Source organism: Panthera leo, chromosome B3 (assembly GCF_018350215.1).
Source record: "Panthera leo isolate Ple1 chromosome B3, P.leo_Ple1_pat1.1, whole genome shotgun sequence".
Taxonomy (NCBI): Eukaryota; Metazoa; Chordata; class Mammalia; order Carnivora; family Felidae; genus Panthera; species Panthera leo.
In genome coordinates this window covers 19,546,124-19,570,246 of record NC_056684.1, presented here as the reverse complement: position 1 = coordinate 19,570,246, position 24,123 = coordinate 19,546,124, and the positions used below count along the sequence as shown (strand labels likewise).

At 46.1% G+C, this 24,123-nt stretch overlaps 1 protein-coding gene across 2 annotated transcripts in view; it reads left to right on the top strand.

The window, feature by feature from the left end:
• Positions 1 to 24,123, top strand: part of PCSK6 (proprotein convertase subtilisin/kexin type 6) — a 191,033-nt gene that overhangs the window by 26,820 nt on the left and 140,090 nt on the right. For both annotated transcript variants that reach the window (XM_042941191.1, XM_042941190.1), the window contains exon 2: positions 23,693 to 23,797. In XM_042941191.1, coding sequence (XP_042797125.1) covers positions 23,693 to 23,797 — 105 coding nt within the window. The remainder of the gene's footprint in view (positions 1 to 23,692; positions 23,798 to 24,123) is intronic.

The following is a 24,123-nucleotide window of genomic DNA, read 5'->3' as shown; positions in this document are numbered from 1 at the left end:
TTATTGAAGTCTCCTTTAATATCGGTTAGTAAAGTTTAATAATTTACTATGTACAGGACTTACACATCTTTTGTTAAATGTATAGATACCTTAAGCTTTCTAACAGCTATTGCTAGTATATAGAAATGCAATTGGCTTTTTTTTTATATTGACCTTATATCCAGCCACCCTGCTATAAATGCTATTGTTTTTTCTAATAATTTGTCTATAGATATTATGGTTTCCTATGTAGTCATTTCACCAATGAATAACATTAGCTTTGTTTCTTCCTGAGCAATATTTAAGCTGATTACTTAATTACTGCTGGTGGTGCTGGCTAAGACCTTCAGTATAATGAACAGTAAAAGCATTGATTATAGATTATGTTCTTGATTTTACAGGGAATGGTTTCAGTATATTAAGCTTAATATTTGCTATGTATTTTTTGCAGATAACTCTTTAACAGGTTAAGGAAATTCTCTCTTCTTTCTACTTGCTAAGAGTTTTTCATTATATGGGTTTTTAATTTTATCAAAATATTTTCCTATATCTCTAATTTGTTAATATAGTTAATTACATTTATTGATTTTCTAATGTTAAAATACCATTGCATTTCTGGAATAAACTCAACTTGGTCATGGTGGATTATCTTCTTTCATCACTGCTGAATTTGGTTTTCTAATATTCTAGTTAAAAGTTTGGCTTTTATATTTATGGGCAAAATGAACTTAAAATCTTTTCCTATACTGTCTTTGTCTGGAGCAATATTAAGGATAATCTAGCCTCACTAGATTTTACCATTTCTATTCTCTGGAAGAGTTTATGCAAGACTGGGATTATCTACACCTTGACATTTTGGTACAGCTTACCTGTAAAATTATCTAGGCCTGTTTTGTGGGAAAGAGAAAAGATATTTAATTAGTGCTTCAGTTTGTTTAATGAAAAGTCTGATTAGTCCTGTAAGCATTTCTTCTTTAGTTAGTTTTCTTAAGTTATAATTTCCCAAAGATTTGTTCTTATTGTCTATATTTTCAGATTTGTTAGCTTAACATCATTGATAGTGTTTCCTTATTTTTATTTCTCTGCTTTATCTTTAGTTGTATCTCTGTTTTTATTTATAATATTACTTCTTTGTGCCTTCTCATTTTACTAATCAGTGTTGTCATGGGTCTGCCTATCTTGCTAGATTGGGTTTTTTTTTATGTTTTTATTTACTTTTGCGAGAGAGAGCGAGAGCGAGAGCGAGAGCGAGAGCGAGAGAGAGAGAGAGAGAGAGAGAGAGAGACAGCACAAGTGGGGGAGGGGCAGAGATAGAGGGAGACACAGAATCCGAAGCAGGCTCCAGGCTCTGAGCTGTCAGCACAGAACTTGATATGGGGCTTGAACTTGTGAACCACAAGACCGTGACCCAAGCTGAAGTTGGATGCTTAACCCACTGAGGCACCCAGGCGCCCTGCTAGATTGTTAAAGAACTACTATTGGCTTTGTTTAGTCTCATTATTATAAAATTATTTTCTGTTTTATAGAGTTATCCTAACTTTATTATCTCTTTTCTTCTCTATTTTTTATTGCTTATTTATTTTTAAGAGAGAGAGTATGAGCAGGGGAGGGGCAGAGAGAGGGAGACAGAGAATCTGAAGTAGACTCTGTGCTGACAGTGGGGCTCGAATCCACAAACTGTGAGATCAGGACCTGAGCTGAAGTTGGACACTCAACCAACTGAGCCACCCAGGTGCCCTCTAATTTATTTTCTTTTTAACTTTTTTGTTAGATACTTAATCTCATGAATGTTCAGCATGTCAACTCTTAATATGAGCACCTAAAGTTGTCACTTCCCTTCCAGTGTTATGGTCATTAATGCTCATGAGTTGTCGTATATAGTATTGTCACTCATTCTGTTTGCGTGTACTTTTAAATTTCCAGTATGATATTTTCTTGGATCCATGAGTTATATATACATGTGTTTGCTAATTTCCAAACATGTGAGATTTTTAAACCCCTCTTTATGGTATTCATGTCTCACATCATCGCTCCATGATCAGAGACCTATACTGTCCTGATGAAACCAGTTCTTTGATATTTTGGGAAAATCAGTTATTTGCTTTAGACCTGGTACTAGGTCAGTTTTTGAAAATGTCCCATGTGTCTGGAGAATAGTATTGTCCTCTGATGTTGGATGCAGAGTTCTAAGTCTGCCAGAGCATGCCTCTGGATAGAGCTGCTCAGATCCTGTCCACCACAGTTGACTTTCTGTCTGTATGACCTCCGTCGTTTAGGGATACCCTTGTGCCTTATGGCCTCTGGAGTCCAAGGATTCCTTAAGGAGGAGCAGGTATTTGGGCTGTCCTTGGAGGATGAGGGAGTAGGAGGAGAGTAGGAGGGGGTGGGCAGAGGGAAGAACATAAATACTGGTGAGATAAGGGAATGGTGTAATCTCTGGGGAGAAGGCCAGAGGGAAGGGAGGTGATTGGGGCAAGGACCAGAGACTCTGGGAAAGGCAGTTCTTTAGAAAAGAGGCAGGAGGGAGCTGTCTGGGGTGGGTGAAGACAGAGAGGAGAAGTCTGGGTGGTTTGAGCTGGATGAGCCTTTACACTGACATGGTAATGGTGTGATTGCATGGTAAGGATGTCCTCAGCCATGCCTGGGGATTGGAAGAGCAAGGGTGACCAAAAGTGAAGGGACAAGCAGTCTGGGGTTCTGAAGAGAGCATGGTTGAAACAAACTGCCCCAAAGGCCCAGGACTGGGTGGGGCAGGATGGACCAAGAATCTGGAGCGCTCAAGGCCATCGTAAGTAGGAAGGGAAAATAGTGGTGAGGGAGGAGACTGAAGTCTGGGGGCCTGGCTGGGGCCATGCTCACGGTTGCTGGAATGGAGAGGTCAGAGAGAGGATAAGGACAGTCAGGAATATTGAGGCCAGGTGTCAGGAAGGTCATTTACCTGAATGTCAAAGTCATGTCTTGGTGGCAAAATGGTGACAAAGGAGAGGGGTGAGCTCCTTGATAATGGTAATGATGAGTATGACAAGGGACAGGGGTGGTGACAGCAGGTGGCATGGACTTGGGAAGGAGAAACACAGTGAGGCTTGAAAGCCTGGAGATGTCCTTTCCTGGGAGGATGACTATGGCCACAGAACTTACCATCCAGCCTGGATGTTTCTAAAAGTGAAAATGAGAGCCATGAATACTTAGGCAGGAAAACAAGGGTGAGAAAAACTGGACACATGCTATTTGTTGTTATCAGGTAAATGAGAGCTTTCAACTAAGACAGGACTATATAAGCAAATACCAAAGAGGTATTTTCTTTTTTTTTTAATTTTTTTTAACGTTTATTTATTTTTGAGACAGAGAGAGACAGAGCATGAACGGGGGAGGGTCAGAGAGAGAGAGAGGGAGACACAGAATCCGAAACAGGCTCCAGGCTCTGAGCCATCAGCACAGAGCCTGACGCGGGGCTGGAACTCATGGACCGTGAGATCATGACCTGAGCCGAAGTCGGACGCTTAACCGACCGAGCCACCCAGGCGCCCCCAAAGAGGTATTTTCATTTGTAAAATATCTTAGAAGAGTTTTACATTTGTTTGTTTGAGCCCTTAAAAAAAACTGGTAAAATACATACAGCAGAAAATCTGCCATCTTCTCCGTTGTTCACATACAGCTCAGTGGTGTTGATTACATTCATATCATTCTGCAAGCCATCACCACAACCCATCTCCAGAACTCTTCATCTTGCAAAACTGAAACTTTATATTAAGTATTAACTCTCTCCATCCCCGGGCCCCTGGCAACCACCATTCTACTTTCTGTCTCTATGAATTTGACTACTCTACGTGCCTCATATAGGTGGAATCACACAGTGTTTGTCTTTTATGACTGGCTCGTTTCACTCAGCATCGTGTCCTCAGAGTTCATCCATGTAGAGGTGTTAGAATTCCCTTCTTTTTTAAAGCAAAATAATATTCCGTTGTATGGATATATCACATTTTGGCTGTCGGTTCATCTGTCAATGAAAACTTGCAGCTTCCGCCTTTCAGCTATTGTGAATAAAGCTGCTACAAACCTGGGTGTACCTAGATCTCTTTGAGCTCTTGCTTTCAATTCTCTGGAGCATATATGGTACTCAGAAATGGAATTGCTGTATCATATGGTAAACTTATGTTTGCCTCTTTTGATGAAGCATGCTGCTGCACCATTTTACATTGCCACCAGCAGTGCACAGGGCTGTGATTTCTCCACATTCTTGCCAACACTCGTCTTCTGGTTTGTGGATAGTAGCCATCCTAATGTGTGTGACATGGTATCTTACTGTGGTTTTGATTTACATTTCCGTAATGGTTGGTGATGCTGAGCATATTTTTAATGGGCTTATTGGCCATTTATACATCTGCTTTGGGGAAATGTCAAATGGGGACATTCAAATCCTTTGCCCATTTTTATTTTATTATAATTTTTAAATGTTTATTATCAATTTTTGAGAGAGCACAAGCGGGGGAGGGGCAGAGAGAGGGGGACAGTGGATCCACAGCGGGCTCTGCACTGACAGCAGCAAGCCCAGTGTGGGGCTCGAACTCACCAACCACAAGATCATGACCTGAGCCAAACTCTGACATGCAACCAACTGAGCCGCCCAGGTGCTCCTCCCTTGCCCTTTTTAAAATTGTTGTTGTTGTAGCTCTAGGAGTTGTTTATATATTGTGGATATTAACCCCTTTCCAGATGAATGATTTGCAATTTTCTTCCATTCCGTTTAATAAAAAATTTAAATAATAGCAATTCTCAAATGTTTGGCAGGAGGAGCTAGTGGTGGGGCTAGGTGAGGAGATTTGGAGGTGGCAGGTGGGAGAGGTGACCTGAAGGGGGTTTGAGTGTGTGGGATGAGTGAGTAGCGGTTGGTGTCTGAACTTGGGACTCACATGTGGGTAGCTGGAGTGAGGGAGGTTGGGCTGTGACATTGGATGGGCAGACGAGACAGCTGACTGGATGCCACAGGAGCTGTGTGAGCAGTAGCCAGCCTTGGGGCCCCCCAGCATGCTGGTAGGACCTGCAGGACAGTTAAGCTCTGGGATCTCCAGATGCTGGGAACAAGGTAGCAACGGTTTCTTTGACTTGGGGTCAAGATAACTTGTCAAACAAGTTGATTTTTAGTTCCACACCCCCCGCCCCCATCTCTTCTTCTATCCCAAAGCATTTCTCCTTGGCTAAGAGAAGCCACATGCATAACTTTTCTGTTTGAAGATGTGGTGTGCAAAACCACAGCAGCGGAACTGCTGGTAGTAAATAGCCAGGCACATAAAAGAATACCTGAGGAAAGATTACATGGGCTTGTAGGGGTAATCAAATGAAATGGAAGGCAATTTGTTCTTTTCCAAGTGAGGCGGATATGTAGGAATTATGTAGAAGCTGACAGAGATATAAGCAAAGCAGCTTAAACTTAGCCTGGATTTGGAAAAGAAAGAGGTTAGAGAGGTGGTGTGCTGAACAGTTAGACCCATTGCAGAGGAATCTGAGTGATCGTTTGACAAAGGTCATGTCTGCAGTTGTCACCAGGGAGAAATAAAACAGAACGGAAGTCTTGGAAAGACTTCTCGATCTACAGCAAATTCTGGAAACTTTGGTGCGGTAAAACACACTATAGGATGGTGGAGTCCATTTCTGGCAGAGCCAAGACTCTGAGGGGGAATGGGTCATGAAATGCAGAGCATTTCTGGCCCCTGGAGATGGCTGATGGTCTGTAGGTGGGTGAGTCAACACTAGCCAGCAGCCTTGCTCAGGGCCACACTGAGGGCTCTCCAGGGAAGCCAGGTCACATGTGATGCAGGGATGTGTAGAGGCTCCGAGGTGTATTTTATGTTGACTAGAATGTTTGTAGAAAATTGGAATCGGGGGCGCCTGGGTGGCTCAGTTGGTTAAGCGACCAACTTCAGCTCAGGGCATGATCTCGCAGTTTGTGGGTTCGAGCCCCGTGTCGGGCTCTGTGCTGACAGCTCAGAGCCTGGAGCCTACTTCAGATTCTGTGTTTCCCCCTCTCTCCACCCCTCCCCTGCTCATGCTCTGTGTCTCTCTGTCTCTCAATAATAAATAAAAATGTTAAAAAAAAAAAGAAAAGAAAATTGGAATCGCTCTCAACATTTAAACATTGGGAGATTTCAGATAGGAATTGGAATTTCTAGCTTCTCCTGAAAAACAGGAAGGACTGGCCCCTTCCCTACAGGGCTGCAGGCAGGGCAAAAGGAGAAAGTGACCAGAGTGCTGGTGTCATGTTGGATTTCATGACACACATTCCCCCTGCCACACCCTTGCTCAACCTCCCAGCAACATCTGATAGAAATAGTGTTGAGTGAAGGTGGGGGCAGGGTGGTGGGAATTTGCCGGTCATTCCCTGGGAGGGAGCAGATAGCAGCCCAGCTGTGTCAGGTCCTCACTGATCACCCAGCTCATAAAGTACAGCCACTAAGCCCTCTGAGAGCAGGTGTGTATCCATTGGGTTGTGAGTCACCAAAAAAAATTGCTGGATCCAGTTCCACCTGTCAAGGAGATGTGTCATCTTGAGTTATCTGTAGGTGAAGGTACACATTAGAAATACCAGTTCTCAGCTTTAGTAAGTGGTGACCATAAATCAGACAGAATCTCATAGAACCTAATGAGCATATCTCTTCATTTGAAGTGAATTTATCTTTGCAGACTTGGGAACATGAATGATGACATAAGGCATGAATTCGTTTTACAGAATCAGAAGTCTAGAACCTAAAAAACGTTTCAGCCTGGAATCGATCATGTATTGGCGGCTGTAGTTTATAACAGTTGATAAAAATGAAAGGGGCGAGAGAGAAGTTAGTTTCAGGGAACTGACAAATGCAGGGGCTGGCAGGCATGAGGCGGGGGTCAAGACCGCCTGTGTGGGGTGCTGCATCCCCGCGTGCCTGCGCCTTCCTGAGCACCCAGGGCACAGCTCCTGTTCCCACATGTCCCACAGGCACAGGCCTGGCCAGCAGGGTGATACTGTGTATACTGACCTTTTTGTTTCTGTTTTCCTCACAGGAACTACCAATAAGGAAGTCCAATATATATATTTTTTTTCAGTTATTTATTTTTTATTTTTTTAACGTTTATTTATTATTGAGAGCCAGAGAGAGACAGAACATGAGCAGGGGAGGGGCAGAGAGATAGGGAGACACAGAATCCAAAGCAGGCTCCAGGCTCTGAGCTGTCAGCACAGAGCCTGACGCGGGTCTCGAACTCACAGACCGCGAGATCATGACCTGAGCTGAAGTCGGATGCTCAACCGACTGAGCCACCCAGGCACCCCTATATTTTTTAATTAGAATTAAAGATCAAATGGGATTTGTTCTTGAACCAACTTTGCAACTAGCAAGTGAGATGCATTCACTTTCTTTTCTTTGAGAAATAATATGAAAAGGGCTACTTGAACAACAGCTTGCCACGTGCCAGGCCCCATTTAGCCTCGCGACAACTGTGAGGGTGAGATACTGTTCTTCCCACTGCATGGAAAGGGAAATAGAGGCAAAGAGAAATTAAGGCACTTGCGCAGAGCCTCTTTTCTGTTCTTTACTGAACAGTTCTTACAGAACAGTACTGTTCTGTTCTTTACTGTTCTGTTCTTTTCTGTTCTTTACTTTTTTTTTTTTTAAGTTTATTTCTTTATTTTGAGGGAGAGGGGAAGAGAAAGAGAATCCCAACCAGGCTGTGCACTATCAGCACAGAGCCCAATGCGGGACTTGATCCCATGACCTGTGAGATCATGACCTGAGCCAAAATCAAGAGTTGGACACTTAACCGACTGAGCCACCCAGACGCCCCCAGAAACTCTTTTCAATTAAACAGAGGGGCTGCAATTCAGATCTGGGCAGCCTGGCCCCAAGACCCAAGATGACAACGTGGAGTCCCACCGGAGCGCCCCCTGCAGTCCATGCAAGGGGATGGCTGGGGTCCCTTTGCGACCTCCTGGCTCTGCCTCCCATCCTCCCTCTGCCTGGTCCCACCTTTCCGTGAAAGCCTGGTAGAAAACGTTTGCTCCACCAGCGGGACACCAGCCTCTCAGAATGCAGGCACCGGTTTCCATCTCAGGATGCATTTGGGCAGGTCTCATAGTTTGCTATCCGAGCACCAGCTGGGCACAAGCTTCCCTTGGGCCTCCCTCTGGCCTCTCCCCCGGAGGCAGGTCCTGCGCCCTATGGAAGCCCTGCTGGATGCCCTGGGTCTAGAACAGAGCCTGCGTCGAACAACTGTTCACATACTTGCTGAGAGAAGGAAGGAGTGAACGGGCAGTCGCCCAGCAGTCAGTGTGGGCGTCACTAAGCAGTAAATACTCAGCAAGGTTACTGCAGAAGAGCCGGCGACCGTGGGTGGGTGGGTGGGTGTTCATCTGCCCCACGTTCACAAGACACTGTCTCATGCACTGTCTTCGTGAATCATGGGCGGAGGGGAGAGGGCAGACTGGTGATGTTTTCTCCTGCTTTCCTTCAAACAAGTACTTCTCGCCTATGAATTAGTGCTTCTGAAGTTTTACTTTGAATACAGAAGTTCTGTCGAAATTTTTTATTGCCAAATATTCCATAAACCATAACGTTAGCATGAAAGGGAGAGAAAAGCTGATCCAGCCCCTCCCTTGCGAGGGGAGAAGCCGGGGCCAGCGAGGGGACAGAGACGGGCAGCCGCCTGGGCCCCCGGACTCCTCAGTGCAGCAGCTTTGCAGGAAAAGTCCCAAATGCCACAGTAAAAGGGCTAACTGAAAATTATCGCACAGACCCCTGTTTTTCATTTCCAAACCACGATGTGCTCTGCAACCGGGAAAGGGTGTCCCTTGAGTTGTGTTTTGGTGAAATCATGACAGCTGCCTCATCAGTAGCTTCTTCATTTTTAATTACCGGCTTGGGGTTGAGTCACAGAAGCCAAATGATAGAGCGTGTTTCTCTTTACGTCTGTTGTTAATTGGCATTATTGAGTTTGGGCACTAATGCAGTTGGACTCAAGTTTTCCATGTCTTCACTCATGTAAGCTTGTCTCGGTAGGGCAAGCCCCCCAGAGGTCAGCTGATTTAGGGGGCTGGTACGGGGCTGCCTGGTCAGCAGACCTGTATGGCCACACCCCCAGGATGGACATCTGGTAAAAGGAAGCTGGGGTGATGGGGTCAGGTGGACTTGGCCTGTCGCCAAGAACGTTGCTGCCTCCTCTCTGGTATCCTTTTACCCTGTGAGGGAAACCACATAATAGAGGGACACAGGAGGGGGATAAACTGCCTGGAGCCAAGAGTAGTTAGTAATTACAGCTGGGCAGCATTGCTGTGCTCTGGTTTCTGTTCTCTGCTCCTTGGGGCTGGCTACACCTTCTCCCTTGTAGGGCTCCCTGTCATGGGAGCTGACACCCAGCACCCTAAGTGACATGGGAGAGGAGTGAGTTTTAGGAGAGGTGGGGAGAGAATGTGGAAGAGATATAGTTTTACTGTGGTAAAATATTCATTTATTATTATTTGTTTTAATTTAATTTAATTTAATTTTTAAATTTTTTTTAATGTTTATTTATTTTTGAGACAGAGAGAGACAGAGCATGAATGGGGGAGGGTCAGAGAGAGAGGGAGACACAGAATCCGAAACAGGCTCCAGGCTCTGAGCTGTCAGCACAGAGCCCGACACGGGGCTCGAACTCACACACCGCAAGATCATGACTTGAGCCAAAGTCTGACGCTCAACTGACTGAGCCACCCAGGCACCCCTATTTCTTTTAATTTTAAAGTTAATTTATTTCGAGAGAGAGGAAGAGCGTAAGCAGGGGAGGGGTAGAGAGAGAGGGGAACAGAGGATCCGAAGCAGGCTATGTGCTGACAGCTGAGAGCCCGATACGGGGCTTGAACTCATGAATGGTGAGATCATGACCTGAGCTGAAGTTGGACGCTTAACTGATAGAGCCACCCAGGCGTCCCGTTGTGGTAATATATTCATAATAAAATTTACCATCTTAACCATTTTTGGGTTTAGAGTTTGGGGTCGTTAAATACATTCTCATAGTCACACAACCTTCACCACCACCTGTCTCCAGAACTTTTTCGTCCTCCCAAACTGAAACTCTATACCCATTCAACACTTAACTTCCTCATTCCTCCTCCCTCAGCCCCTGGCAACCCCCAGCAGTCCCCATTCTACTTTCTGTCTTTATGAATTTGACGATCCTAGGTACCTCATGGAAGTGGAATCATAACAATATTTGTTCCTTTGTGACTGGCTTGTTTCACTCCACATAATGTCCTCAGGGTTCATCCATATTGTAACACGTGTCAAAATGTCCTTGCTTTTTAAGACTCAATGATGCTCCATTGTGTGCATAGACCACATTCATCCATCAATGGACACTTGGGTTGCTTCCTCCTTTTGACTATTGTGAACAGCGCTGATGTGAACGTGGATGTACAAATCTCTATTCAAGTCCTTGCTTTTGCTTCTTTGGGGTATAGGAGCTATTTATTTTTAAAGGGAAAAATTTGAAGATTAATTTCTCTAAAATCCTTTTTAATTTCCCTCAGGATAACTGCTCTCTAGTGAGAGTGTTTTAGATATTAAAGTTTGAATTTTAAACCTATCTTTCATAAGGACAAAAATCCTTTTTTCTTTTTTTCCCCAAATCGTGCAGCCTTTTGACCTTCCTCAGTGAAGTAGCCCCAAATGGCAGCCCGTTGCCAGCCTCTCTGGAGATCCCCAGATGGACCCCACCTATTTTCCTCGGGTGCTTACTGTAGCTTTGCTCTTGGGTCTGTGGTGTAACCAGCCTGCCAGGTGTGCTGTGCACAGCCATTGGTGCTGAAGGTCACGGACATGCTTTACTCCATTCACAAGCTGAGATGCTTTTTGCTAAGAGCACATCTGGGCATGCCCAGAGCTTCCCTGGTGAATTTTCCAGGTGAGACTTTCTAAGGATAAGGCCACATACTTAGGTCTTGCATACTCAGAGACAAGTGAACAGTGTATCTCCTCGAGTGAGGGAAATCTGAACCAAATTGTCTAGATCCCCTTGTTGCAGGGGCCGTGGAATCCCTGTGGTCCATAGGCTGCACCAGTGGTGTTAACATTTTAAAATTAGTTGCTAATGTTAAAAACTTGGGAGATCTCTTATAGAATTGAAGTGTCAACTTCTCTGGAAGAGTTCAGGAGATCTGGCAGAACTAGGTTCCCTGAGTCTCCACCTACCTGCCTCCTCCCCATCATGGGGTCCGTGCCTGGGCCTGGCGGGCAGCGAGGGCACTTCTCCCAACTAGATCCAAACAGGGACAAGTGGCATGAACCTATCTGCAGTATCAGGTCACCACGCGGGAGGTGGGGGGCAGCCTTGGGGGCTGGGGTGAGGATCAGGGCCCGGATCCATAGATGGACGGGGCCAGGCCTCAAGCAGCCTCTCGACCCCAGTGGTCATCTACCCTTGAAATAAACCTCATTGGCTTCCTGTCTCTTTTACAAAGTAGTTGTGGGCCTGATGAGTTTCAGGGGAGGGAGGAAGACCTGGTTCCAAGGACCAACTCACCAAAGAGACGGTTGTTGAAGTGATTCAGGTTTTGACCTCAATTCTAGACTAGAAGGTCTTTAGGCTTTATTTGGGAAAGGGAGGCAGTGAGAACTCTAGTTACCTTGTTGTATTGCAATTAAAATATTCTTTATAGGGACACCTGGGTGGCTCTGTCAGTTAGGCGACCGACTTTGGCTCAGGTCATGATCTCTCGGTTAATGAGTTCAAGCCCCATATCGGGTTTTGTGCTGACAGCACGGAGCCTGGAGCCTGCTTCAGATTCTGTGTCTCCCTCTCTCTCTGCCCCTCCCCCACTTTCTTTCTGCCCCTCCCCCACCTCTCTCTCAAAAATAATATTCTTTTTAAAAAATATGGTAACAATCATGAGGTCTCAGAAATAGCTGGGACTGTAGTATACAACTTTTTCTGAACCATTTGAAAGTACATCGCTGAGCTGACCTTATCACCCCTCATCCTTTACTGTGTCTTTCATAACAAACAGCACCATATTCTACAGAACTGTGGCACCCTGGAAACCAGAGGATTACAGATGATCATTGACACCATCTGGCCATCATACCTCCGACACTGTTGCCAACTTCCCAACAATAGCCTTCACAGGAAAGGATCCTGTTCAGAGTCAGGTGTTACATACAGCTATGGGAGTCTTTCAACTAAACTATAAGGGGATGGACGCCAGAAAAAAAAACTTAGTGACCAAGAGAAATATCATTTTAATGCAACGTTTTAAAATTTGAAATTAAGAAAATCCACAGTGAGCAAAATATCAGAAAGTTAAATAAAGGCAAGTTCATCATTGCTGATTTTTCCTTTGCCTCTGGCTTCAATATGGCTTTGCACAGCGCTATTCCTTACTGTCTTGGAGTCTAGAATAGTTCCTCACTGTTCTCTTGACTTTCGTGACCTTGGCACTTGCCAGTGTCAAGCCAATTACTCTGTGGAAGGTCCCTCTTCATTGGGGGTTTGTCTGCTGTTTGTTTGCTCACGATGATTTGGGTTCTGCACTTCAGGCGGTGACACGGTGTTCTCGCTGCGTCTGACCCCATGGCCCACGTTTCAATTTGCCTCATTGCTGGTGGCCCACTTGTTGATTACTCTGTTAACAGGCTCTGTCTGCCTGTCAAGTTTCTCTTTTCCCTTTTATAATTAGTAAATATTTTGTGGAGAGGTGCTTTGAAACTATGTAAAAATAGCCGATTCCTATACAACTTAGTATTTGTTCTTAAGTATATCTGTATGGACTCATGGTTTCCTAGTTCATTCTTGGACTGGAACCTCCAAGAGGGATTATTTATTTCGATTTTCAACTGGTCTCGGTTTTGCCTTGTAGGTGCCTTTCAAGTCTGGCTCCCGTGTGCTGGTGATATGTCTCTAGAGTTCTTTGCGTCATTTCTTGCTCTCTTCCCAAATGTGGTATTACGGATTCCTCTTGCACTTTCCCTGCCCTGACTCTGGAATCAGCCATTTCTCCAAAAGCCCTGGTTCCTTTTAGTAGAAAATGGTACTTAGAAGCCAAGACCTGGGCTCTGGGTGGGTTTGCCACTGTTTGAGTGTTGCTTCTCACAGGCCTGTCCAGTGAGGGGAGACACGTGTGCACACACTGGTGCGTCTGCCTATCTCTTTGTCTGTCTATCTATCTATCTGTCTGTCTGTCTGGAAAACTAAAATCGCATGGCTGTCCAATTCCAATCCCAGCACCACAGAGTTCTTTCTAGTTTTCTTGTCTAACAGTGAGAAATCTCTCCCACTACCCCAGGGTGTTAACTGTATTTGATCATTCTCCCTGTGGGTAACCAAGGTGCCATATGTTCTGTCTACGTCTCACGGTATGGACAAGCTCCTCACCCCCTTGGGCTCTGACACCCAGGCTGGGCTGCTCCCTCCCAGGGCAGACACTCTTGCAACCTGCTCAGGGCCGCCCCAGGTCTCCCCTTGTACCCTTGGTGCCCTTCCCCCACACACCAGAAGCCGTGCTGTGCCCCACATGGCTTTAGGACCTGCATTTTTTTCAGGAGGAGGAGTCTTACTTTTGTATTTTTCAATCAAAATGAAACAAAAATAAATACAAAAGTAGCACTGGGTTTAGAAATCTGATAAAATGGCTAATTCTAGATGGCTGCAAAGAAATCTTTAACCAGTAAATGGTTTAAAAAGAGGACCTTCAAAGTAAAGATTGTAGAGTTTTTCAGATGGCTCTTTGTGAGTGTTAAAGGTATATGTTGAGGCCAGATGTATAATATAATATATATAAGCAATATATAATATATAAACATCCTCATAGGAGGCCAGGCCATTCGGTTTGGCAACTTCAGGGAAGAGAAAATGAAGGCTGCTAAGTAAAAATTAATGATTTTTCAGGAATTTGTAGGAAGTTGAGCAGCTTAATGGCATGCTTTGGGTGGATATGTGTTGAAGAAAGTAATTTTAGGAGACTAGGAAATTGTGCAATAATCTTAACTTGGGTCAGAATTGTAATTATTGCAGTAACAGAATGTTGCTATGTGTATATGTGACCGAAATGGGAAGCAGGTTTTTTTCTTCTTTTTTTAATGCTTTAAAAAATAACAACAAAATGTCCATTCTCCCTCTTTGGACTTCCTTAATTATAAATACCAGGTAACTCAGTTCTGGCTAAATATAGGTTCAGTGGCCGTCTATATTTATAACTTTCTTCAGGTAGGAGTCACCAGAGCAAGACAGAATTAATTTGGTGTGTAGGTTTTTTCATAGGCTCTAATTAGTTATGTTTTTCTTAAGCAGACCAACTGGGATCAATACTATTATATAACTGAACTCTGATGCCCGTGACTTTTAAACATAGACTCTTCCCCAGAAGCCAGAGGCCCTCAGAAGAGGCCAGCCCTGAAGACCAGCAGGTCCGGAAGCCGGCATGCTGCAGCTGCGAGCGGACAGGGCTCGAAACATCTGTTTCCAGCCAAGGGCAGGCTTTGGGAGTGATAAAGTGAAGAGTTTTTTGCAAAGTCAGATGTCTCATCTACAGCCCATTCATTTCTGAGACCTTGGATCGTGACATTTCGTGGCTGCTTATCAGCTGTTCCCGTGAGGCAGATTTAACTGTGTGAGCCTGGGGAGGTGGGAGTGGCATTTTTGTGCACTGACCAAAGCGTGCATTTAGCCAACCCCCCAGCCCCCCAACCCAGCATGCTGACTTGAGAGCTCAGGGAACCGCACCTGCATCTGAGGTCACGTTCATTGGAGGGCTGAGTGGGCGGCTGGACCTTTGGAACGATCCGATGTCATCTGGGGTGGATTTGGCATGCTCCTCAGTGACTTTGCTGCAAATCAAACGTAATATATTAGATGGGGCTCTTCTCCACCATTCCTTGGGATCTGCAGAAAACAACAAATCATCTTCTTTTTCTTCAGGAAGGCAGGGTGCACCCCAGCCTCCAGCACCCGCAGATCCCTCGGGCCTCACACCTGCCCTGTATGAGCAGGGAGGTGATTCAAAGCTGGAAATACTCAAATTTACAGGAAAAAAAAAAAACCCAAAAAACCAAAACGAGACAAGAGAGGCTCTTCCTGTCCACATCCCCAGCCCAGGCCTCTCCCCCACCACACTTGGCTTCTGCCCCTTCCTTGTTTGGCTTTGCAAGCTGTTTATACTCATCCCACCTGTAGTCCCCAAGAGTCTTCCTCTCCAAGGCCAGTTAGCTTGCCATGAATGAAGGGTGCCAGGCCACTTGGATGGAAGTGCAGAGTCCTGCATGGCCTCTCGCTCAGCCTGCACCCGTGGGAATAGAGCTCAGAGGAGCTGCATGGGGCCTAGCCCAGGCCACACAGCGGGTAGATGGTTGCCTGACTCCACAGCCTCAGCACCGTCATGAGAGGGGAGGCTTAGAGAGAACCTGAAAGGCAAGACAGCAGTCACTGGGCTGAGAGGCACAGGGTCTTGGTTGGCCCCAGGGCCACGCTGGACAACTATATGTAAGGCAGAGAGGGGAAGACGTGTGTGTCCTTCCAGTATCACTTGAAATCTGTTCATTTCACCAAATATGTTTTGAGCTTCTGCCATGCACCAGACACTGCCAGGGCCTGAGGATTTACAGATGACATTTCCTGCCTTTGAGAGCTTACTGTGGAAGGATGGAGGGAGGGTGGGTTGTGATAGCCACATGTGGGCAGACCTGATCCTGGAAGGTCCAGGAGGGCTTCCTGGAGGCAGTGATAGCTCAGGTGACGGTTAAAAATGGAGTGGGAGGTAGTCTTATTGGTGTGAAGGGGCTGACACACAACAGCAGCACCCGAGGACAGAGGTGATGCTACCAGGGCCAGGCCTGTGGCCAGAGAGGTGGCCTGGCCTAGTGGTGGAGATTCTTATGTGCCCCATGAGGGGCCAAGGCTTCGTTCTGGAAGGGAAGGCAGGGCTGGGGTGGGAATGGCAGTACAATGGTGCAGAAGAGGGTCAGAGGCCAGCCAGGGCCCTGCTTTGGTCCTAGTAGAGCAGTGGGGCCACCTACACTGATGTGGGGGTGATGGGGTTCAGCCAGGCTTGAGAAACTTTCAGCAGGTCACTTCCAGAGGCTTTGGTGACACTGGACACCTGTGGAAGGTGTGGCACCATTCACCAAGACAAGGGACTCCTCCAGAGGAGGAACAGATCTGGAAGGAGGTGAGGGTGGCAAGAAGATGCTGACCTCAAGATGGCGGCTCTGGCTGTAGCTCTGGTTGTGGTGGGGAGTCATCTGGGACGTGCACATTGGGGGCTGCTCCCCTCTATGCTCAGCCTGGAATAAGGAAACCAAGATGGTGAGGGTGTGACCCTGCCCCCGCAAGACTCAGCCTGTACAACACAGGTGTGCTTGGGATCCAGGTGGGCGGGAGAGGCTTCCCAGAAGAGCTGGTGTGGAGCTAGCCTGGAAGGCCCAGCGAGGGAGGGGCAGCCTCCTGGAAAGGGACTTGACACAGTCCCTGGATACAGCTCAGCATCTCCTGGGGAGAGGCTTTGGCATACATGTGTGTGGCAGCAGCCAGGACCCCAGGAGCTGGAATCTTCATCTGGGGGTGGGCCTGGCTCACAGCCAGCATTCATGCTATCAGGTGACTCTGACCAAGGTAGTGGCCTTGGTGGCCCTCAGACCCAGAAGTTCTGAATTAGAGCAATTAATAGCAGCCTCAGGAGGTCCTGTTGGATATCAGGGCTGTGGGAAAACCAAAGACTTTCCTGGTTGCATTTCAGAGCCATTTATTTGTGAATCTTGCATAAACACCCCAGGCAACTGTATACATACATATACAAACATATCTGAATACGCACATACATGTATATACACACACCCACACATCTCTGTGTACATACATTCACACTCATACATGCACACACATACATTCACACTCATACATGCACACACATATATACACATATCTGAATACATACATATATATACCCACAAACATCCATATACATACATGTACGCATATATTGCACACTGCACATCCATATACATGTGAACATGCATGTATACACACATGTTTGAATGCATACATATATACATGCGTGCATATATATGCATAAGCACACATATCCATGTGTACACATGGGCACATACACTCACATGTGGACGTAATGGAATAGATACGTGCATGGAATATATGTCTCTCAGGATTTCTGCTTGAAATGAAAGAGAGTGGACGCCTGTTGAGCCACTTGGCCCTGTGTGAACACACCTGCTATTGAGGATGAGAACCAAGATTACTGGGACTCCCCCATGGCAACCAATGCTGTGAATGTGGCAAGAGGCAGAAGGCATGATGGTTATGAATGGGAACTCCGAGGTCACGTCCTCACTGTGCTACTCACTCAAGATATGGTCTTGAAGTAGTTACTTCACCACTCCGTGCCTCAGTTTCCCCAACTTCAGGGTGAGGATAGCATAAGGACGTCATGACAGTCAAACAAGTGAAGGCATCTAAAACTGCTCTCCTACTGCCTGAGGCATGGCATGTGCTCAGCAAGTGCCAGCTGCTCTTGACATGAGCCAGGAGCACCCAGTAAATGTTGGGGACCCTCAGTGGCTGGGAGATGGGAAGGACAGAGAATTGCCATTCCCTGCGAACTCTGTGTGCTTTTGCACTATGTATATTTTGTACCATGTGCAGACATTATCTAGACTTTTTATTTATTTATTTACCTATTTATTTTAATGTTTAGTTATTTGGGGGGTGGACAGAGAGACAGGGGGACAGAGGATCTGAAGCAGGCTCTGCACTGTCAGCACAGAGCCAGACCCGGGGCTCAAACTCACAAACCGTGAGATCATGACCTGAGCCGAAGTCAGACGCTTAACCGACTGAGCCACCCAGGCGCCCCATCTAGATTTGTTAAAATAGAGTACCCCATTAAAGAGAAACCATGCTTCAGCTGTCTTCACTGTGGATTCTTTGATCCCATTTCTTCCAATGCTCTGGCCGAGAACGTTTAGCAGGGTTTTTAATGATGTTTTAATGATGTTACCAATTTTATCAACTAATGTGTATAATTACACATCAGTGTTGAGTAAAGAGACCTGAGTGTTACATATTCAGAAGATTGTTCACATTCTTGGAGGGGGTTACTAACAGACTGGCTCTAATTAATGCATTGTGAAAATACCATGGACAGGAAAGAGAAAAGGCACTGAAATTTTATGTTGTGACTTAAAAACAAACAAACAAACAAACAAAACACCCTGCACACCAGAGATCAGATTCACTGATGGAGAGCAAATTGAGGTTCTGGAAGGGCTCAGAGCTGAGCAGGACAGGCAGACAGCCTAGGATGCTGGGGGAAGAATTTCTCTTTCATTGTCAAGGAGGAGAAGGAAGAGGAGACTGCCAGCACCCTCAAACAGCGATATTCTGTGGAAGCCACTCACCCCATGTTTATAAAGGCAGGCTGCTTCGATACTGGCTTGATAAGCGGTACACAGAGCACGTGAGTGGTGACTCCCAGAGGACAGTGAGGCCTGGTGTAAACACTGTCCCAGGCCGTGGCTGAGGGACAGCAGCACAGGATGGCCCAGACTGCCAAGCTGGGAGGAGCAGCTACTTAATATCAGTGCAGAAATCATATCAAAATAAGGATATTTCCTCACTTAGGAAAGTGAATTCAAGATTACCTTGAATTCAAGTCTTTATGCCGCCCCAGTTTTTTCTATTTATCCTTATGGTTCCAGCTCTTGTCAATTTGACCCTGAAGATGTACCAAAAGTGTTGCAATAATCCTAAGCCCTAATTTGTGTGTCTCTGTGTCATTTGGTGTCAGATGTTGTCACCTATTCATCTGTGGCCAGGTGGGGTGGGAGGGATTGTTGGTTCAGGAATTGGGAAACCCTGAGGGTAACAACTGGGGATAACTCCCTGGGCGGTTTCCCATTTATAAAATGGGACCATTCCCAAGGTTCTTTCCCTTCTCTGTAGGTCAGGACCACGTGACAGGGACACATGACATGTCCCTTACGTTTAACCAGGCCAGTGGCCATGTCCCCAATGATGCTGCTAGAGAATGGAGGCTTCCCAGCCATCCTGTCCTCTTAGCTCATGTAGGCACCTGGAGATCTTAAAAAGCAGCTCCCTAAGCTGGGAGGGGCATTAACTGGGGTCGACACTGCCGTGGCAGGCAAGGTGAGAACCAGAGGAATATTTAGATGGGGTGGGGGAGGAGAAGGAAGTAGGAAATAGCTCCTAAATCATAAATGCTGCATCAGCCAAGTCGAGATGACTTTCGCTGGGCTGTATTCCATGAGCAGCCAGGTGCACCCATCTCCTGCCCCCTCCTTGATCCTTTCTGACCTTTTGGCCATGATGAAAACCTCATATTCCTGACCCATGCCTGATGCCAGGGGAGGGCCATGGCAGAGGGCAGGATAGTGTGAGTCAGACAGATGTGAGTGACCTCCTGGGGCATCTGACAAAGAGGGCTCCTGGAGAAAGGGCAGCTCAATGGCCACGTGAGACGCCATAGATGCTGGGACAGCAGCTGCACCTATGTTTCTAAGCAGAGCCCCTCAGCATGTGGACTGGTGGTCCCCAACTTTTGGAGAAGCCATGTTCATCATCAGAGACTTTGCTGGTCTCCCAAAGTATGCTCAGCAGCAAATGCCATAAATCACAGGTTGGCAAACATTTTCTGTAAAGGCCACATGTGAAATGTTTTGGGCTCCTGAGCCAGAGGGTCTCAGTAGCACACAATTCTGTCATTGTAATATGAAAGTGGCCATGGGCAGTAGGTCAATGAATGGGTGTGGCTGTGCTCCAATAAAGCTTTATTGATAAAAACACGAGGTGTATATATGCCCCAAAGCATTGAAAGCAGGTTCATGAACAGGTATTTGCATACACATGCTCATAGCAACATTATTCACAATAGCCAAAGGGAGGAAGTGAAAATCTGTGTGTCCATGAATGGATGGATGGAAAACAGAATGTGGTATACAAATACAAGGGAATATTATTCAGCCTTTAAAAGGAAGAAAGTGTTGACAAATGTCACGACATGGATGGACCTTGAGAACACCATGTTTAGGGAAATAAGCCAGTCACAAAAGGGCAAGTGATTCTACTCATATGAGATATCTAAAGCCATCAAACTCACAGAGACAGGAAGTAGCATGGGGTTTGCCAGGGTTTGGCAGGGAGTGGGGAATGGGAGTTCACGAAATGGGTGCAGTTTGGGGAGAGAGAAAAGTTCTGGAGACAGAGGGTGTTGTTGGCCACACAACGTTGTGAATGTACTCAGTGCTGCTGAACTGTACACTGGTAAATGGTAAATGTTATACTATGGTATAACCTGGCAAATGTTATACTATGTATATTTTACCACACACAAAAAAATAAGCTAAACAGGAGATAGACCAGATTTGGCCCATGGACCATAGTTTTCTGATGCCTACTCTGAATTAATGAGTATTTATTTATTTATTTATTTATTTATTTATTTATTTATTTATTTTTAAATGCTTATTTTCTACAGAGAGAAAGAGAGAGAGAGAGGGAGGGAGAGAATGAGTGGGGGAGGAGCAGAGAGAGAGAGAGAGAGAGAGAAAGGGAGGCAGAGAATCCCAAACAGGCTCTGCACTGTTTGCAGTGCAGAGCCTGATGTGGGGCTCAAACCCATGAACTGTGTGATCACGACCTGAGCTGAAATCAAGAGTCAGATGCTTAACTGACTGAGCCACCCAGGTGCCCCATCCTCTCCTTGTCTTACCCTTACAGTAATTCCAGTACTTTCTGTCCTGTGCCACCCTTTCTGTCCTGTGCTGCCCCGAATCACACTATCTGGCCTCAAATCTTTGGCCATGAGGAAGGAATGTGGCTGCTGCCCATCCACTCATGCCAACTCTCCATAAGGACCCAGAAGGTGGAGAGAAGTGTTCAGAATTTCAGGGACCCTTGCAGCTGCTGTCAGATTTATGAACAGCCAGTGATCTGACCCCCTCACTGGTTTTTCTGAAACACATTCCAGCTTATTCTGCAGCTAACCTTGTAGGGGCAGGAGGACAGCCTTGGCTGGTGTCCCCTTCTCCTCTACATTGGGAGTGGTCCTTCCCGAACCCCCCAGTCCCCATGCTGGGCTGGACATACACTTCCAGACAGATGTGGCACTGGTCACCACTGCTACTGGGGCCGGTTTGCCAGGTCAGCACTGGGGAGCATCTGTTCCTCCCATGGATTGCTCAAGGAGAGCAGCCCTCATTAGCTCAGACCCTGGACGCCATTGCTAAGGATGATCATGGTGGCTCAAAGGCAGGGAGCTGGATGGCGGTGGGGTTGGCTACCTCTGGCCTGGCTTGGCTGCCCTGAGGCCAGGTGCTGCCCTGAATGGCCTCCAGGGCTGCCCTGACACGGGTTTGCTTAAGGTCAGCAGCTCTGCGAGTAATCCACCCCTTTGCCAGCAAATTTGATTCACCTCTTAGTTTCTCCATGTCCCTGGATGGGAATTGACTTGAATGCCCAGAGTTAAAAGGCCAGGAGTTGTGAAACATCTCCCAGGGATGGTGGCAGCTTAGAAGCAAACATGCTGATTAAATACTGCTGTAAGTTAAGACTCCATTATTGCTTCTGGCTCTAAATCACAGCTCTGGCATGCGTTAGGAGGAGGCTTGACATATCTAGCAATTAACTCTGTTGAAGAAGTGAGCAAGGTGACTCATCTGTAGGAGAAATAAAAGTGCTTTTGTGCAAAATGGGGCCGAAATAACGAGGTTTATGATGGCAGAAGGGGTGTCTCGTGGTAGAACATGAACTGAGAATCTTAATTGCAGAAAACCATTTATTGAGCACTTACTACCTGCTGGGCACTCTGCTAGATCTTCCTATATTCGTGTAATTTAAGTCTTAGAGCAACCCTGCAAGGCAGTAGTTACTATTTTCACAAGGAAACTAAGACTCAGAGAGGGCCTGAAGCCCAGGTCACCCGGCAGGAAGGGATCGAGTTGGAATGTGGGCCCAGATTGGGCCAAAATCTAAAGCATCCTGGTCCTAGCGAGGGGAATGGAGGAGCCGTGGGGAGGAGCCAGACAGAGAATCCCGACCAGTGTTTGTTGAACACCCATGATACCTATTTAATCCTCACGACTATAATAGTATTCAGTGTTCCATAGTTGTAAGCTGTCGCTTACAACTCAGAGCACTCAGGAGCAAGTTTAAGTGAAAAACGAGGATTTATATATTTTTTATTTTTTATTTAATTTTAAAAAATGTTCATTTTTGAGAGAGAGAGCGCTCACACGCAAGCAGGCAAGGGGCAGAGAACGAGGGACAGAGGATCTGAAGCGGTCTCTGCACGGACAGCAGTGATCCCAATGCAGGTCTGACACTCACAAACCGTGAGATCATGACCCAAGCCAAGGTCAGATGCTCAACTGAGCCACCCAGGTGCCCTGAAAAAGGAGGATTTTTAAATGGGAATCTCCTGACACTTAAGAACAGGAGACAGCCAGGCAGCTGGGATTGCTGGAAACGAGGGCTGGAGGGCTCTCATCTTGTGGAAATATGTGGAAATGGCCACTCTGAGCATCCACATCCCCCCAGGTCTCTGCCTGGGCCGGTCAAGCCTCATGGGGTTAGGTCACAGCAGACAAAATGGCTTGAGTGAGGCGGGTGTAGCCAAAGGTTGTTGGGCATTGCTCAGACTTTAGTTGTACTGAACTCCAGTGGCTAAGTAGTTTTGTCCCCGTTTTACACATAAGGAATCGAGATTCACAGGGGGCGAATGTCCTTGCCCCAGATCACATGGCTAGTGGTGGTGAAGGGAGAGGGAAGATTTTGAACCAGGTTCATATTGTAATCACCACACATGTGCTGTCCTAGAGGACAAATTGTCTTAAATTCTCCCTTTGATCAGAAGCTGGAAAAGAAGCTAGGATGGTTTAGGCTGAGAAGGGCAACTTGAAAGTCTGTGTAATGTTCAGTCCAGCCTCTTTTAAGAAGCTCTGCTTTCAAGGATGGTGACCACCAAGCTAGTTTCAACAACCAGTGAAAGAACAAAAAGCAGGTCTTCTGAGAACAATGTCCTGATACTCAAGGGTCACTGAGGCATGAGAGCCTGCCTGTCCCGAAGGCCACATCCATTGCTTCTCTTGGTTCTGTCCAGCCCTCAAGCTGAAATCTGTCTCGACAAACCACCCCTGGCGGAAAATTGGGACACCCTGGGGGTTTGGATGTTCTCATCTGACCTTTTCACAATCCCCAAGCAGATGGACGTGCGTGTTTTCTTTGGCTCCCTTGTTTTGCTTGGGAGCGAATGTTCATTCTTAGATCTTTCAGTTTACCCGTGGGGTGGAGAAGATGGAGTTTGTTTATAAATGAATATTTTGGTATAAGCCTGACTTGACACTAACTTAGCTACTTCAGGGATGCTTGGCCCTAAATGAACATGGATTCTTGTCTACCAAACTTGGCCAAGATAGTACACATTTTAAATGATAGGCACTTAATACAAGATTTGCTTCACTGGAAACACGACCCTGTGTTGTTTATCCCAAAAGGATTGTCTAAATCCACCGTCATGTTTGTAAACACCAACTATATGCCAGAGAGATGAGTGGGAAGGCATAACGGAGGGTATGTTTCCTTTGGGAGCAGAATGAGTCTCTAAGAGAAAGGGAAGATTTTTGTGGGATAGAGGATTTTTGAAGCTGTTTGTAAGACTGTATTAACTGATAGTGTCCCGCTTCTTGTTTTGCAGATTGGAAACCTGGAAAACTACTACCATTTTTATCATAGTAAAACCTTTAAAAGATCGACTTTGAGCAGCAGAGGCCCTCATACCTTCCTCAGGATGGACCCCCAGGTACGGATCTCTACTCTCTGGACAGGACCCTTTCCTAAGGCCTAGAGCATTGTTTGCTTTTCGTTTGGGTCTGTGCTTCTAAAAAGAGCTGAGCCTTGATTTTAATATGGTTCTACATGGTCGTTAGTTTTCTTTGTCCACTTTGAATAAAACAAGACAGATGTGTAGCAACAAATCAGACCATCTGAATGCTCAGAATATTTGGTCCCTTGTCAGACTGGAGAATTTAAATTGGCTTCAGTTTGAAGCAACAATCAAATGAGTATAGATCTGTTGATATTTTACATCTTTAGAAATCAACAGAATGCACCGTAATTAGAGGAGAT